This window comes from Festucalex cinctus, chromosome 16 (assembly GCF_051991245.1).
Source record: "Festucalex cinctus isolate MCC-2025b chromosome 16, RoL_Fcin_1.0, whole genome shotgun sequence".
NCBI lineage: Eukaryota > Metazoa > Chordata > Actinopteri > Syngnathiformes > Syngnathidae > Festucalex > Festucalex cinctus.
In genome coordinates, this window is record NC_135426.1 from 25,725,144 (window position 1) to 25,743,341 (window position 18,198).

Genomic DNA, 18,198 nt, shown 5'->3' on the forward strand with positions numbered 1-18,198 from the left:
TCATGAAATGGTTGTTGAATTCTAATTTAATTAATTTACAAGTTCATAAATACAAACATATGAAGACGTAACAATAACCCACTTCAAATTCATATTTAACATAAAGTAAAATAATTGGTTAATTGTACATCTCACATTGTTGTACTACTACTTAATATGTTATCAATAATTTGTTCATTTAATGAATAAAAAAAAAGATGTTATTTAAAATTGTGAATTAAGTGACCAGTTAAAAGTGAAGGATGTCCTGTGAGATACGCTGTGGTGGTACTTCAGGTAACATCACCTGTGGCGTGAAAGGATTAAGATGAGTGTTCTATAAAGTTCCAAAGTCAAATACCCACGTCGGCAAATGTTTCCGCCTCCCGGTGCTGCCGATTCCCATTCTTTACCCGGGGACCGCGGAGCACTTAACTCGGCGCTGTCATGATTTCTCCAATTATGGGTGACAGCTTCCAATCCACGTGGGAGGCAGATCAACTCAGGAAGTGCCAGGCAGAATACGAAGCGCACCCCCCCGCCATTAATAATTCAACCCCGGTTACATTCATATGCAGCCTAAGCGCTGCAGTTTGGGCCCCATTAGTGCTAAAGGCGAGCAGACGCTCCCTTATAGGCCTCGCTTTTAACTTGATGTTCAGTTGCCGGTGGAAAGCCAGCGTGTTTGGTTTCGACAAGGTGAAATCCTATCAAAGCCTTCGCAGCGGGAAAACTGCGGAAACAAACTTTATGAATGAATGAACGTGTTGCTTTTCCAGGTGACGTATTGTGCAATACAATTCACAATACTTTCCTGGCAGTAGAAGGACCAGACGGTGGTCATCCTCATTCAATAAGAAACATTTGAATTATGGATACCTATTTGAATTGACTATTCCAAGTCAAGTATTCACTCTGCTTAAATGTTTTGATATATATTATATATATATATTCATAGTGCAGTAACCTAAAGGCTCCGTACTCAAGCTACGATGCAGAATGTTTCAAGAGCAGAAAGCTAGGGTGGTGAAGCCATTTCGACTGTGAAGTACCACCGTACCACTGCATCCCTGCTTCGGTAGTGCCAGTTAGCAGTTAGCGCCGAGCTAGGTTGCTACAGCTACAAAAAAAAAAAAACGTCAAATTCAAAAGAAAGTGATGACATTTGCCAGTCAGCAGCCGAGTGTGCGCTCCCCCAAGCCTGGTGACCTTTTCCCCCACAAAGCCCGCTCTCCACTTTGGAAGGAGTGAAAAGGGTAAAGAAATTTCATGAGGAAGCAATATATTTCATTTAAGATTATGAACTGTGGATCAATGGCGGCGGCGCCGGCGTCGAGACACCTGATTCTTAATAACGGGCTTTTCTTGAAATAGCTATTCAGGAAATCACGACACATTAGCATTTCAAAGGGGCCATAGGTGGAGTAATTGCTTTCATTTCACTCAGTATTTTCTCCCTTAAAAGGTGACTTTTATTTGTTAGAATTCTGTGCGAAAGAATGTTCCTCAGGTTCTCACTTGGATTGAGGTCAGGGGATAGTGTGTTTTTCCCTCCCTTTATAACCACAGCAGCATGAAATCAGAAGTGTCCTTGGGAATAATCTCATTTTGTTTTTTGTTTTTTAAAATATTTGGAAGTCATTCAAAAAATGGTTGGATGATGACACATTTATTGCTGTTTTTTTTTTTTTTTTTTAAGTTAGTTTGATCATTCCAAGCCTATTGACTGCTCTTCTTGAAGCTGGCGCCACAGGGTAGAAATTCTTCGAACATGTTCTGGTGCCACACTCGAGTTCACAACACACCTTGGAACAAGTCGCTATCTACGTTCCGCGACTGCTCAAGGCTGGCGGAGGTGCGAAGAAATGAGGATATTTTAAAAAGGAAGAGCAATTATTCAGTGTAATCATACGGACGCAATACTTCACTTTGCCTCCAACGCCGCACGCTGTTCATTAAAGGCAGCCATGTAGGTAATAACCTCCCCGGCGCGTTCACACCACTTCCCAAAATTTGCATTTAGATCGTGAGATGATCCCGAGCAAACTCCTCCATAATGTCCATCCATCCCCTTTCTAAAGCGGCGGATACAAGTACATAAATATCTATCCAGGCCATCCACCTGCTAGCGGATGAAAAGTCCAGCAGTGAATACATAAACACGATCGAATACAAGTGAGTGTGCAAGGGGAAATAGTGGAGGAAATAAATCATGACGGGTTAAACATTATTTCACACAATGTTTATTTGTATTTGTCATTTCAAGCAGCAATAATGCTCTTCATAATCTTTCAAACAATCGTTGCATGTTTTGTGCTTTTTCTGAAGAATCGCATCAATGAAGTACATTGAAGTGATCTGTAATTATCTTGACTGAAAATGTACCACAAAAAAACAAACAAAAAACTGCAAACAATATCTTAAAAAAAAAAAAAAAAAAAAAAAAAAAAAGAGTAATATATTGCAGACGTACACGACAAAAACAGCCGTAGATATGAATTGGTAGGTACTGCTAAGCTAATGCTAATGCTAAGATAATGTTTTCCATCACTTTCGATGGGGCAGTTGCCCTGCTCATATGGGTGCTACGATTTGCTTTTTAGGTTACAATAAGTCAGCATATCTATGATAAGCGAGGAAAATGGCTCTGTGGCCAATTGCAGACAATTCTGGAACTAGGAAACATTGAAAGTTACATTTTGAGTGGACTGGAGACTTTTTCTGTCCATTGAACGTGAGTTCCATTGGTTCTGGGTCCGTTGATTTGGCATTCCGCTGTATGTTTTTGTTCTTGCAAACAAAGTACCATACAATAGAAGATAAAAAAAACAAAATGCAGCCTTGCAGCAAAGTGCCACCCACTCCCTGCTGCTCACCTTTGTTCACACGGTGCGCATCCTTTTACCACCTGAGTTTAACCGGAACATTCCATCTGCTCATATTCCTTGAGGTGAGCGAGTATTTGTCGCTTCAAAAACGTTGTTTACGCTCTCACATTTGTATAGAAATGCAAAATGGTACACACAAGCCTTCAGATATCAATCTTTCACAGATGATTTTTATCAGTGATGTCACTGCGATAAAACCGATCGAGTTTGCGCGGCGGTGATTTGAAGCACCTCATTTGCATAGGTTAATTTCAAACAGCACCTCAAATTAGGCTGGAAAGGATAATTACCTCATTTGCTCCTCTCCCCTACTACTGCCCCCGTCACTTTCTACCCCCGAATGCGGGTTATATAAACGTACCTTCGAATATCTCCTTTCTCAGGCATCTGTTTTCACGCCTAGGCCGAGGCAATCTCCCCCTCCCGCGCAAGATCGCTCGGACGTTTCTTTAATTCACTCCCACTCGTGTACTCGACGCCAAATTGCCTACACAAGCCAGATAATTTGCCTCAAATATACCTGCAGCCATCAGCGGCGGTTTGACGACACGGAGGGCAACCTCATTTCCATTCAGCCGTGAACATGATGGATACACCCGTCACAGTGATTATCTCTCTTTGAGGGACACGGCGGCCGCATTTCGCCACCATTTCATTTGTGGAATTTTAAACAGAGCAAGCGGCGTGCCTGACACGAACATGTCAGATACGGTTGCGTTACATCACACTCGTGGGCCTTTTGATCTCTCCCTGATGCCAAATGCGACGCTGCCCGCAGGTTTGACGGCTGGATTCTGAACTCTGTGGAAACCTTTGTCTTTTTCATTGTCAGTGTTCTCAACTTTGGTTTTTGAAGTTGCACAGGTTGCAAGAAATGCAAAACCAAAGATGGCGAGCAGTTTTGGGGCAAGTTTGTTGCCCTGGCAGAGTGGTGCATCGGTGGGGGGGGGGCTTCTTTATACTGCCACTCAATAAATGTTTGATAATATTCGTTTCTGTCAACAACAAATTCTTCATTCTTTCTTGTGCCAAAAGTTACAAACGCCAGACACATTCAGCATTTAAGCATAAACATCTCTCAATTCATCCACGGCAATCGCGGCCATTCACCGTTGCCCATACCATTAAGCTGCCATGGCCATCTTCAGGATGCTTTGTACGTTCTTAATAGGGTTGAGGTCTGGGACATGGAGGGCTGTGTCGTCTTGGATGCTAATTATTTTTCTGCTCACGGCATGGCGCAGCAGCGTGCAGCACTGCCAGTGCGAAAACCTCCTTCGGTAATTTTCCCTTTGTAATCTTACCCCCAAGTTAACTTTAGAATTTTAATTCTTCTGACAAATAAATCCAAGTGAGATACAGCAATATGTTTTGAAGACTTCTGTGCTCTGAAATCATTTTGAAAGTCATCCAAGAAGCTGCTCTAGCTGCAGACGTCATGTTTTCTTCCATTTCCACTTCTCTAAGTGTAATGTCCCAATGCTACCAAACAGTCCATAATGATATTCATTTGACTTTTTTTTTTTTCCTTTTTGCTCTCTCAAGCTTTAGAGAAAGTGACACACAGAGATAAATAAAAAAATAAAAAAAGAGAAAAAGCATCCTATACCTCCCACTCGCTATTAGATGACTGTGGTCTTTTTAACCCTGGGACATAAGTCAGCAGTTTAGCAGGCAAACATCGTGATGAGCCACCTGCAGCTCCCCCGGCTAATGCTATCATTACTGGCTTGATATGTGCTTTATCACCCGCAACCCAGCACAGACACCATCTGCCCAGACACACAATAACAATCATCCAAAGACAAAGCAGTCCCTGAAGCTCTGTGGCTTTGGAATGAAATCCCATTTTATTAACATGAAAAACATCCACGGTCGTTTCCTGTTTATCGCCCGGTTCTGTTTGGGTTTGTTTACCCGGCTGTGTCCTTCAACAACCCAATCTCCCGTGCATCACGGGCCATACCATTAAAGTGCCACTTAACCCCATCCGGGTGCCTGGACACGAGCTGCGGCTACCTTGCAATCAGAAGCGCAGGTGGTCCAGACACGGTTCTTCATCAGGCAGCCTGATGGAACGCCGGTCCTGGAAATGGACGCACCGTGGTCAGGATGGGGTTCGGGTGCCAAGAGAATAGCAGGAGTCGGTTTCATTTTGAGGGACAGGGGAGGGTGATCTTGTCTTCTGGAATATTTGAGTGCTAAGCTCTTGCTGGAGTGCCAGATCAACACATAATCTGCCTTCATTTGTCCTCCATCAACCAATCAATGACACTGCATGTTTGTGCTCTGTAATCCCCATTTCACATTATCGACTGATGTCAAACAATAGTTCAACCATTATTCACCAGTGGGCAACCAATTTTTTTTTCACTAAAAACAATAAATAAATCTACAACCGCGCCGGTGGAGAAACGTAATTGGCGATCAATACAAGGTGATTGGGTGCACTAATTCAAATGCGAATACGATTGCTTTGAATTTCATACAGTTCAGTTTTAGTCAAACTTTCAGGGACAGAAAAGAAGGTTGCACTGTATAATTAAAATGTATATAAAGTTACGTAAAAAAAAATAAAAAATATGCTGAAATACTGTAACAAAGTATGCATACTTTGTTACTTCCTACCACTGATCAGGTGTAATCCTTCGCAGCGCCACATTGTCTTTGTTCTCAGACATAAAGAACTGCAGTGAGGACAACGCCAAAGCCAGAGGGCGGCTTTCCTGTCTAAACAATGCAAGCGCAAAGAGTTCCAAACAAACGGCAGCCTTTGTTTTCAGCCACTATGACTAAATAAGGGGCAAAAGCGTCAAAATGCTGTAAATCCATCACACTGTACATCAAGTATGTTTTCTGGCCAATGAACAGATTTACTCTTAATGGCCTCGGGGGGTTAAAAAAACAAAAAACAAAAAAACAGCAAGGAACAGAAGGTGTGTTTATGATAAGACGCTTAAAGGCACTTCATCCTTTGGTGCTTTACGATGCCGACCCGAATGTTGAGCTCACCGCATCAAATACAATCCCACTTGAGAGATTGTGTCAAGGTCAAGAAGGTTGTGAAGGAAAGTTGCCAAGTAAAGGAGTGATTTTTTTTTTTTTTTTTTTTTTTTTTTCCCATTGGCTGACAAATGAGGTGAAAATCCCACCTGGCACAAAAGAAGCAGGTTTGACTCGAGCGTACCTCTTCTATCGTTTAATATTTGGAGGTTCACCAAGAGATCAGTAATTAATTTCACATCAAGGAAATGTGCGCCGTTTCCAATCCTGGCCGATCAATTGCTATACCCCTAATATGTATACATACTCTGTTTGAGTTTGAGGTGACTGAAGTTTACAAAGTTCATGTTCACAGACAAATTGGGCGAGACCCTCCTTCATGCCTACCTTTTAAGAACCTGTTGAACAGTTGGATTCCATTTGACGAATATAAACGTCAGTCAATGAGTTCAGACCCAACCCTCAATATTGCTAGTTTATTCCTCTCCAGTCCCGTTAATTCCTGCTGACAGTTTGCAACTTTGCAAAATGTCCGTACTTTGCAAACGCAGGTGTTCCGCATTCAGTCGCCGGTGTGGTCCTTTCATTCACTTCCATGTTTGCCCTCAGCTATGAAACCCACGTCGGCCAAAGGCAAGTTTGGCCGCCAAGAGACCAAAGCCCAGAGACCTCATCTCCATAAATGAAGCGCATGATTGGCTTCCTAAGCGTGCATGTTAAAAGTGTAAATTGAATCGAGGAAGGCTGGCCGCGAGTACGCGGAGGAACACAAAGAAGTAGCTGGTGGAAGGACTGGCTGGTTACGCCGGTACGCCCACGTGCTTCCGTCCTGGGGATTGGGATCAGATACTTGGTTTGAGCGAAGCCGTGCTGCATCAAAGGCATTCAAATGAAGCAGTCTTCTGATGCAAATTAAGCTCCAGGGGTGTGTGAGCGAGTGTGTGTTCACATCTGTGCCGCGGAACATGACAAAGGAGAGTTTTAAAAGAAAAGCTAGGTCGCTCTCATCTAGAAGAAGTCCTAAATCAAAATGATATTGAGCTACACAATCATTCCGTCTGCTGTTCTTGTAAAACCTCATCAGGGGACGAGCAGATTTCATAAAGAAAGTACCTAATTGTTGAGGTCTTTTCATCTCTCTTCTCATCCAGTAAAAGCAGTTTGCCTCGCTTTGACCTCATTTGATCTTCTATTAATTCTAAGTCCATATAAAACATTCCGGAAGGCTTCTCATTGATCAAAACAGTGGCTCTCAAACTTTTCACACCAAGGACCGTATCAAAAAGTACTCTTTGGAGTACCTCTATCATGACAATCATTAAAATAAGGTAGGCCTTAGTGTTGACCAAAAACGAGACAATGAAAACTATCAACGTCAAAGTGATATCACCTGAATTGTACTCAATTCTTGTGCGTGTCACTAGAGGGAGTCCTGCTGGATGAAAGCGTCCAAACTGCCAGCCGTGTTGACTTGACTTGTGCCAGTTAGCGAGTTGAGCCGCGGCGTCGAGAGACTGAGCTCTGCGGGCACGTCGCAGGCATAAAAGCCATTCATAAACCTTTATATTCCACAGGGACGACGGCCATAAAAATCGGACATCTCTTTCTACCCAGAATGTTGCTGACGCGGGCCGTTTTGGAGGGCGACAGGAGTCCGACTTTTATTAGGATATTACAAGTGTCTTATCCCAGCAAATAGGCTGTTTCATTATCAAGTGCGTTGTCCAGCGGCTCCTCGATATATGATCACATTTGAGGGAGCCCTTCAGCGCCAGCTAATCCACTGAGGTGCTTTCAGATTCTGCAGAATGCGTGCGGACCAAATATGGCTTTTTTTGGTCTCACTGCTAAACTAAAATAGGTCCTTAGCCGCGAGTGAGGCGCTTATATGGTTTTCCTTCAAATGTTTACCTCCAAAGATGGAGCGTCAATACGGTTCGCCGCCTTTTGATTGGCACCCACCTCGGCTAATGGGCTCTAATCCGAGGCTTCTCCATCACATTTGACAAGCGTCCGACTGGACCCAACTTCCCGGCGCAGCGGCAATACCTGGCGCGGCTTTACACCTTCAAAGCCGCGCCACTATCTTGTTCCCGCAGAGACAATCGGAGGATTTGGAACGCGGGCCTCTAAATCCTCCTTAAATTTCCGACTGGAACTCTGGAGAGGAATTTGAGGTGTTTGAGGGATGCACTTCTGCAGTTTGGACCTGCAGATAAAACCGGCAACGGAGCTAATCTTTTAGTCATTTACACAAACCCCCTTTTCACTGGCGGCGAGCATCTCGCGGTACGATTAGCAAACGGATTTATTCTTCGACTCACCGGCCTTGGAATTAATATTTAAGTCCCCGCGGAATCACCGCCTTGTCATTTGCAAGCTGATAAGTGTCTGGGAGAGTTTACATTCACATGCCGGTGGGCCGATGGAAGTAATCTCCCTGTGTCCTCAGTTTAGACACCCTTAGATGCCCTTTGTGGCCTTCGTGGTATTGCTAAAGAAAAGTCTCGAAATCCCAATATGAGAAATACTTTTTCCCCGAGTAAGCATTTTTGACACTTCCAACAGTTCCCAAGTGTTTCTGACATTATTTTCTCAAAATACACAAAAGAGAACACTTTTCAACGTTTTCCGAGGGGGCCATTTTATCTCAAGCAAATGAGCAACTGCTCATTGATTCGATGCTAAGTAAAGGTTTTGTTACTCTGAGGCGGAGCTAGGGTGTTGCAACTAGGTCAGCGGCCACTTGCTCTCAATCATTTAGATAAACAAGAGCCTCCACACAGATGAAATATCGCTTGTGTTACCACTAGTGGAGGCAGCATGCTTTTGTTACCATGACGAACCAAAGGCGGAGCTAGGGCATTGTGGCAAGTTGAGGGCTCATAGTGTTGTTAAGGTAGTACTTTTCCTTTTGTAGTCACTGTAGCAACTCATTTTCCAAAAGTGTCAATTCTAGTTTTTTGTTTGTTTTTTAAGACTTCTCCTGTGTGCCGACTTCAAATGGATGGCCATGATGATGATCATCGTCGTCTTTTCTTTTTAAACGAAAAGATTTCCATGTATAGATATGTAAACTATGGAAAAATGAAAACTAATCATGCTCACGTTTTAAACAGAACCCAGAGTCCGATTCAGATGTTTTGTGCTTTTTTTGGAGACGAGCGGAGGCAGGGTTAATATTCTTGTATTTTCACTTGCAGAAACAGCACTTCATTACCAAGCCACTGAATTCCACTTGTCGATTAGTCCCCCGCGCCCGTTCATTTGAGGGGAGGTTGAGCTTCTGATTTTAATGCACAAGGACGTGTCGGTACAGTAGATGCGCGTGAAGTCGTTACTGGCGGCGGTGGCAGCAGCTTTTGTTGAGGTGATTTAAGCAGAATCTCATGATTGCCTGCAACGCCGGAGGCGACTCATAAAGTGCTTTTAAAATAATAAAGACATTTAAAGTGGCTATTAAAATCAATGTCGCCTCATACTAAAATATGCGCTCTTGCGTGTGTGTCTCTCTTTGTGTGTGGATACACATCCAAAGTAGAGAGGATGCCTAATTTATTTAAGAAGTATTCCATTTGTAGAATAAAGTGGAATAGCCCAAATTGACTAAGGATTTCATTAGGACTGGACATTTTGAATTTCGTGCACCCTGTTTCTTCTGTTTTAGTCTCTCCGAACATATGGCAGATGAAATGATCTCCTCCTCCTATCTTCTGCTTTGCCTTTGCAGCACATGTACAGCCCCACTGGAGCTGCAATCGCTGGGAGGTGCATGGCTGCCTGCGATACGTTTGAAAAGATCCAGAAATTCATCGTAGAGCCGTTCATGTCCAAACCGCCGGCAACAAAAGTGAGTTCACAACGCCTAAGTGAAAATATCCCAAAAAGTTTTTAATCAGGATTGAAAAAAAAAAAAAAAATATATATATATATATATATATACTTCACTTAAAAAAAATATTTACTGTCAAATTCAAGACATAAACAAAATTAAACGAGAATAGCCTTTTCATTGACTCTGGCTCTGGAAGTGTTCCTTTAGTTTTGTTTTGGGTTTATTTCACAAAGGAGGTTCAACAAAATGTGAGATTAACCCTGAACAACGAGTTGACATACCCTCCGATAGGAAACTCTGCGTTTTCGGTTCCAGTCCAGATGATTCCAGTGAGTTATATCAACGCTGAGTAGTCTCACCTGGACTTTAAAAGACCGCATCAATGGAGCCCCGATTCGTCGAGTCACCATGGCAACGGGGAAGCCCAGCACGGCGCCGCCCTCCGCTTTCGCATTGCTTTTGAATTGTTTTGTTTGCCCCTTTCACCCGAAAATCTTAATGCGATCATATGGCAAACTTGAACATATCTTTATTTTAAAAAGAAAAAGAAAAAGTGCAACACCGCAGCGATGTCGAATTTGAACGTCTTTATTAAAAAACAAAAAAAACGAAAAAGTGCAACACCGCTGCAATGTCGAATTTGAACATGTCTTGATTAATAAAAAAAAAAGTGAAACACCGCAGCGATGTCGAATTTGAACATGCTTGATTAAAAAACAACAACAACAAAACAAAAAACAAAAACAAGTGCAACACTGCAGCGGCTCCCCATAGAGGAAAGCGGCGTGGGAGAACATTTGCTGCTCGTGTCAATGCATAAATTTAAATGTATAGTCCTTTGGGATAACAATATTACAGGGGAAACCTGTTGAATGATAGCTCATTAATTCATTTCAATTAGGTGCAATCCTACGAGGGAGAAGCACACTTGATTTAAGATGGAAAAAAAAAACACTTAGATGAAATGTACAAATATTGAAACGGGAATAAGAAAAAAACGGAGCGCAATACTGCTGTGATGTGAGCACATATGACTGTCTGGTAATGTTGCAAATGATGGATTAAGTTGTGTATGTAGAGGATAGACTGTGATGTGAAAATGTACCGCTCAAAAAGGTATCTGTGCGGAAATGCCAGATATACACAGTCTGATAACATTCTCACAACAAATATTTTATTTCCTGCGTAATATTGCGGCACCTTCATCAATAGGGTTATTGTCAAGAGAACATGCCATGTTTGTGACAAAAGTGGACTTTATCCTATAGACTACAGGCGTATTTACACAAAAAGTCGCTGGATGAATGAGGAAATGAATTGTTGCGCGTGGTTGAAAGGAGCCGGGTACAGGGAAAAACTGGAGGTTCATTGTGAAAAACCTGCTACCAACCAGGTTAGGTTCATGGACTATGTTACTATTGTAACTGACCGAGAGCTTAAATTACCTCTTTTTATGAAACAGGCTAGAGTTCCCTCTTATCCTCTGGTTTCAGTTACCTCCCTTTCTGAAACGAGTTTCCTACTTTTCAGGGTTTCTCACTAAACCTGCTTTGTGAACTACACCCCTGGACTAGAATTTCTCAACTTGTCATTGCAAATTGTGCATTTAGGATGCTGTCTCCCACCATTCAACTCAACTCACTTGAAAACATCCACCACTCTTTTCTTAAGATGGAACCCGGGGGCAGCAGGTACAATGAAAACAGCAGAGGCCCCAGAATTGAACCCTGTGGAACACCATATGTTCCATGAATTTACATTGCACATATTGATCCCACCACTTTCTTTTGACGGGATTACCCCTCGGGTTCGATCGGACCCAGGTTACAAGAACCACTGCTTCAAACTGGCTGTACCTGTATTGTTCATGACTTGATCTCAGTTAAATGCATAACTGAATTGAATCTTAGGAAATGTATCGGCTCAATTTGAAAGTTTATGTAGCTTACCTGAATTTGTGAGTTGTACTATAGTGACGTATGAAGTTTGATGTCCTAGTTGAGGTGGTGTGCAAAGCGTAGTAGTGAAGTCCAAGTGTTAAGCGTAGATGGCCAGAACAGAGCGTCGTCTTCTCACAGCAGGCATCAGTGAAAAGTCTTAATTCCCGCCATTGATTTGTGTATTGAGCCGAGCGTAGGAGCTTTAATTAGAAGGAACAGACACAAGCAGGAGGCTGATGATGTCACACGACTTTACTAACCGCGTCTGAGGATGATTTTTGGCCACCCCGCTTCGTTACCTGCACTTTGTCAGTACACACGATTTTGCCCCCGCTTCCCTTCCCCACCTGCCTTTTCCCCCCCCCCATTATTATGATGATTTTAGAAGAGTGGACCGCACAAGCTTCTCTTCCTGTTCCCCACTTCTCTTTTTCTGTTTGTTTTTGCCAGCGTCCCAACCCTCTTCGCCAATAAGCGCAATAGCTTATGGAATGCTTTTTCCTGCGGCATTACTCACAGGCACCAGCCGCCACATGCCATTAGGCTCAGCCCGGGGAAAGGGTGGTGGTGGGGGTCGGTTAGGTCTGATGGCGCCGCCAACGAAACCGCAAGACTGCCATCTAGTGCACTGGGGACGGAACTAAACAAAAAGCGGGGATGTGCAATGTGAGCATGGTCCAACCCAAAAAAAAAAACAAAAAAAAATCTGTATATGCTTTAATTGACCTATTTAGAATTAATTGAATTACAATTGATGTGTCTTTGTAAAAAAAAAAATAAGTTGCATGTTTTAATTTTGCTCTTCATAATCAATTTGATTGCAAGTGTTTGAAAAATGGTTAAAATTAGTATGTGAAATATATGACTAAAAATAGAATACAATCATTAACAAATCATTTTCAACCTATATTTAATTCAATACACTACAAAGACAAGCTGTTTATTGTTGAAACTTGGTAAACATTCCATTCTTGATTGATATACAACTTCAATTCGTTTCAATGGGAAGCGGGTCTGGACTGCTGGCAGGCCAGTCTAGTACTCGCACTCTTTTGTGACAAAGCCACACATGTGGAATGTGGGCACGCTGTCCATTATTTCCAAGAACAATTTGACTATCAGTTTTGACAATTTGACAATCTGACTCGTCAGACCACAGCCCACTTTGTGTTAATCTATCTCAAATGAGCTTTGGGCCAGAGAAGCCAGCTGTTGTTACATAAATTTACATCAATTTATGGTGCGCCACAGGGTTCAATATCGGGTCCTCTGCTGTTTTCATTGTATCTGCTTTCCATCATAAGAAAATAGCAGTGGTTGTTTTAAAGTGCACTATGAATATGGAGTTGAGTGATGGGAGTCACAGCGTTGTAACTGCATGATTTGCAATGCCAAGTTTAGCAATTCTAGTCCAGTTCAGTACCTCCAACAAGGTTAAGGACCACTGATACTCAGTATGGTAGTTTGTGCCGAGAAAATGAATACATACATTTTAATGAGCCTATTTTTGGAAGAGTCTAAATCAATGCTTTTTTTTTATTTTTTTTTAAATGGCAGGACACTAATGTAAGTGTTTGGTGGGCCGGATTAAAGGAGGGAGCGGGCCAGATGTGGCCTGGAGTGAAGTAATCGGACCCACAGAGAGTTCACGCTCATTCCCTTTCCATCAACGGCAATTTCTGACTTTCTTATTTCACGCTCAGGCCCGTAGCTCTGCTAAACTCTGATGTCAGCTTGACATTTTGGAAGACACAAGCCAATAAAAGGTTGTAAGTGGGAGAAAGGTGCACTCTGTAATCCGGCGACGGTTGTTGATGAAGGTCTGTAAATGTCATTGTATCAATTACTTTTGTCAGTGCGCCACTGTAAGATCTTATGGCATTATGACATTTGCATTGAAGTCATAAATGCCGTCGATCGACCAATCAAAACATTGAAAATCTAATTGATCAGCAGGGTAGTCTCGTGCTTGGCACATTTGCCTCGCAGTTGAGAGTTCTGGGTTTGAATCCTGGCCTGCCGCACATGCAAACGGCCCACAAGAAGGCTGGAGCCAGGATTCGAACATTGGACCCAGGAACTGTGACGCATTGACTCCAACCACTAGTTCACAGTGCATCATGCATGTAAGCATCGTGTATGTTTGTCCTCTCTCTCCAACCCGTCCTCCTGCTGTCTCCTCAGATCAATCTCCTTCCTTGGCTTTTTCGCCTCCTCGCTTTCTTCCGCTTCGTGTCTCCTGGCTATTGCTTCATCACCTTCGGTCCATCCCCCCCCCCCCTTCGCGCCGTGTCCCATTGGACATCATCGCTTTCCGCCCGCAGGACTCCCCTCGCTAGATTAAGTCGGGCGCTGCCTGTTCGCCGGCGTTCTTTCAAATGACCCACGTCGGCATCGGTGCGATGATTGCATTGCTCGCTCCTGTGCCGGAGTGTTTTCACAAACTCAACTTGGTTAGCGTCATTTTTTGTTTATTTTTTGGATGACCCTCATTCCGTTTCGGAGACATTTTTAGTGTTTGGTTTATTAATAGCAGTTGCAAAACCTGCAGGCATATTTGTAATGGAAACTGAACAACAATAATAATAATGCATTATGATGCATTTGCTTGACAGAAACTTTCCTTAATATGCCTTGTGTAGCCTAGGTGCCAAATCCGGTGCCTGTTCCTTTAAATTCCTCTCTGTGTGTGGTCATGTGACTCAGAGTAGCGACTGAGGAGCACATATAAAACTGAATCAGGAAGTGAGGTGGGAACTTGTCAGAGAATCAGCTGCAGGTTTGTTTGCTTCAGTTTTACTTATTGTATGTCTTAGCCTTGCTTGTTGTTAAATCCGAGCTGACTGTTAACCTTGTAGGAGCCTCCTCAAATCTACTCAAATCTCGTCTCTAGCAACTCCCTCCTTGAGTCGAACACTAGACTTCTGTTAACTAGCCTATTCAGTATTAAGCTTCTTGCTTACTTCAATAGTTACGAGTATTGCTACCCAACACTAGGGTTAGACTTGTGTATCCAAACATTGAGAATATGCATTTGAATTGGCGAAAGAGGTTTAAAATGTCAGTTATTATATAAACTTAGCTGTGTCTTAGTACTATGCATTAGACAGACATTTTCCTTAATATGCCTTTCTTTTAAAATGTATTCAAAAATTGGATATCTGCATTTGGAACAGCAGTGGCTTCAAAAGTACACTATGATGGAAACTAAATGAGCATAATTGCTCTCATAATGCAATGCATTTGCCAGACAGACATTTGGCCTTATATGCCAGTTGGTATTTTATTTTATTTTTTTAATTGGGAACATTTTTTTTTTTAATTGACCACAGTAGGTCAAAAAGTAGCAACTACACAATAATGCAAACCTTGCTTCTTTCATAAAGCATAGCAAACAAGCCCAAAAAAAAAAGGCAAAGTGTGTATAGTTATCCATACTATGCCTTTTTTAATTGCTACAACAATCTGGAACATGTATTTGAATTGACTGACGGCAGTGACTTAAAAAGTCACCTATAAGTAGCTACAAATACGGAATGTTCTTAGTACATTAGCGAGGCAGACACTTTCCTGAGTATGCCTTTTTTCAACCATTCAAAAAATGGCATTTGACATGACCAAAGAAGCCTGGAATGGAAATGCAATGGAAATTACACAATAATACAGAAATTCTGCTAATAATAACTGTTAGCTGCTCTCTTCGTAAGATGCATTTTCTAGACAGGAGTGTTCCTTAATATACCTTTTTTATCTGTGGACTATTTTTTTCCGTGTCGTCGTCAATCTTCCTTGTTTTGCTTGACGGCGGACACGCGACGATAAGGCCGTACATCTCTACGTCTCTTCAAAGCTGCTCGATAAAGAAATGCTGCTACAAATGAGGTTTGAATACCGCACGTTGAATGTCAGCTGCAAATTGACACCTACGTGTAGTTTCACTTTCTTTGATATGTCCGTATCTGGCTTCTGTTCTGACAGTAACATGGCAGACTTGACAAGAAGCAACATGCTCAATCGTAATTTGCATGTGTTAGTGCCATGATTTTCCACAGAAGTGCACAAGGAAGTTTTTCTTAAAGTTAATCGTTTGCTTGACAGAAATGTTCCCGAATATGCCGTTTAAAAAAAAAAAAAAAAAAAAATCTGTTCAAAAATTGTAAATGGGTAATTGAATTGAGCATAGTGGCATTAAGAGTTTATTAAATGCTCAGTCTATATAGTTGCTCGAAAAAGCTTTCCTGTTTAATTTATCCTCTAATTAGGAACATGGGAATGGTATTTTAAAAATGAGTCTTCTCTGAAAACTGCATTGTTTGCTCAATGCAATGCGTTTGCTCGTCACACACTTTACTTTACTACTACTTTAACATGTAGAATTTGTTTGAATTGATTACAGCATCTAAAAAATTAAGCTACCGTACTAAACTGTGTTGCTCTCTGCTGTATTTATTCATACATTTATTCATTTATTCTATTTATTAAATTCACCACAGCGGCTTAACTAGTACGCTGCTCTCTGTAACTACAATGCATTTGCTTGACAGAAACTTTCCTTAACACAATCACTGCCAGCCCAGCAAAAATGCATTATTTGACGTCTTTTTCCGTCAATGGCAGTCAATGAGTTAAGATGAGATGTAACCAAAATTGACGGATTTCTAAGCAAAATTTGCCTTCAAAAAAGAAAAAAGGAAAAAAGGATGCTGCAATATAATCACAAAATATATTGGCACATTGTGTTTAACACATTCACTGCCAGCCCAGCAAAAATGCATTATTTGACGTCTTTTTCCGTCAATGGCAGTCAATGAGTTAATAAGCCTTCTTGTGAACACCCTCGAACATAGAATGGAAATCATTTCATGAATTTGACTTAATCCGTCTTTTGTTCAAATTTTAGTCAGTTGATCATGTCAAGGTTGACAGAAGCTTTCCTTAATACAATGTCTCCATGTCAAGGACGAGGAGTTAAGATTGAGTCGAGTTTAACACGCTGAACTTTTACCACAGGTCTTCTTTAAATGGCTGATTTGATGGATAAACATGGTTGCTCTTGCCTGATCTACTTCCTGGGATAACATCAACTGCTCAGATGCATTCAAAGGCGACAGTGACAAGCGAGGAGGGGCGGACGAGGGAAGCCGAGTGATGGGGGATGGTGGGGGGGGGAATTAAAAAATCCGACGGCGCCGCCCGCTCCCCTGTTTCAAACGCGCCGCCGCGGCACATTCCGATGCCTTTTGATCAATTCGTCTCGCAGATGGCAACTAGCGCGATCGGGAGGGATGGCACCGAGCGACGCCAGCAGGTGCAAGGTGCGAAAGTTTGCGCTTTCATCTGAAACCCGGGATTCTTTGGATGGGAAAACAAAAGTCACTACGAGTGGAACGCTGGCTCCCTCTGGAGATACTCAGTGTATCTGCCATTTTTCTTTTCTTTTCCATGAATTTTTGAATTTCCATCCCTTTATTCAAAAACATGGCATTATTTGAAACTGACATTGACTATGTGTTCTTGAGTCATATTAAAACATAAAAGTAATCAGTCAAATGAATTGAAGTTATACAAGGTCTGTTGTCAATTAATTTGATTAACTATTAGTTGTTTATTAATCAATTTAGTTGTTACTACGTAGATCTCTAAACCAAACACATTTAAGGGCACGCTGGTGGATTTTGTCCCTAACAATTGTTAAATGTTATATTTGGTAACTGTTAAATTGTAAAATAACGGAGATTTTTTAGCCCTGCTTCCAAGTTAAAGCCAACTATTTTCATTCGGGGTTGTCTGAATTGATTTTCGATTCGTAGGCATCTTTTGAGGAGAGATGCACACCTCTGATAAAGAATTACTTGGCGGTTAAAGGTCAGCTTTAAAATTTCTTGACAGGAAAGTGTTTTATGGGACCTAAGTCTATATAGCATTCTGATTAATATTACATTTATGGAATAAGAGTCATGAAGCAAAATCCAGCCGTTTTTATCCCTCTCAGGGGGCGGCCATTTTGTCACTTGCTGTTAAGTGAAGATGACATCAATGTTGCTCAGATCTCAGGAAACAGCCAATCACAGCTCAGCTTCAGAAAACATCCAATTACAGGTCAGCTTCAGAAAACAGGTGAGCGGTGATTGGCCGTTGCCTGAGCCCTGAACAACATTGATGTCATCTTCAGTCGACAGCTAGTGGCAAAATGGCTGCCCCCTCAGATAGATAAGAACTGGATTTTGCTGCTTAACTCATATTTCACAAACACAACATTAACCAGAATACCATATTGAAAATATATATATATGTTTTAAATTTGGGTTGACTTCCCCTTTGATCAAATCAAACATTTTTTTTCTGAGCTGTGTTTGGTGTAAAAATATTCAGAACCACTGTGTTGGACCTATTCAAACGGATCAAGTGGCAACCAATGTGACCCGTTAACTGGAATGAGGTCTTGGTATGTTGTGACGCAGCGTGTGACGGGCAGCTGTCGCTTGTGGCCGCGGTTTGAGGGCCAACGCCCGCAGATAATGAAAGAAAGGGCGGCGTGTCATGCGGTAGCCTC

General features: G+C 42.0%; 1 protein-coding gene across 4 annotated transcripts in view; it reads left to right on the forward strand.

Annotated features, from left to right (window-relative positions):
* LOC144003042 (uncharacterized) overlaps positions 1-18,198 on the forward strand; it is a 365,050-nt gene that overhangs the window by 336,765 nt on the left and 10,087 nt on the right. For 3 of the 4 annotated variants that reach the window (XM_077498802.1, XM_077498803.1, XM_077498804.1), the window contains one exon: positions 9,601-9,720. In XM_077498802.1, coding sequence (XP_077354928.1) covers positions 9,601-9,720 — 120 coding nt within the window. Of the gene's footprint in view, positions 1-9,600; positions 9,721-13,202; positions 13,307-18,198 lie in introns of those variants that run through there. The other variant, XM_077498805.1, reaches the window with a different exon arrangement.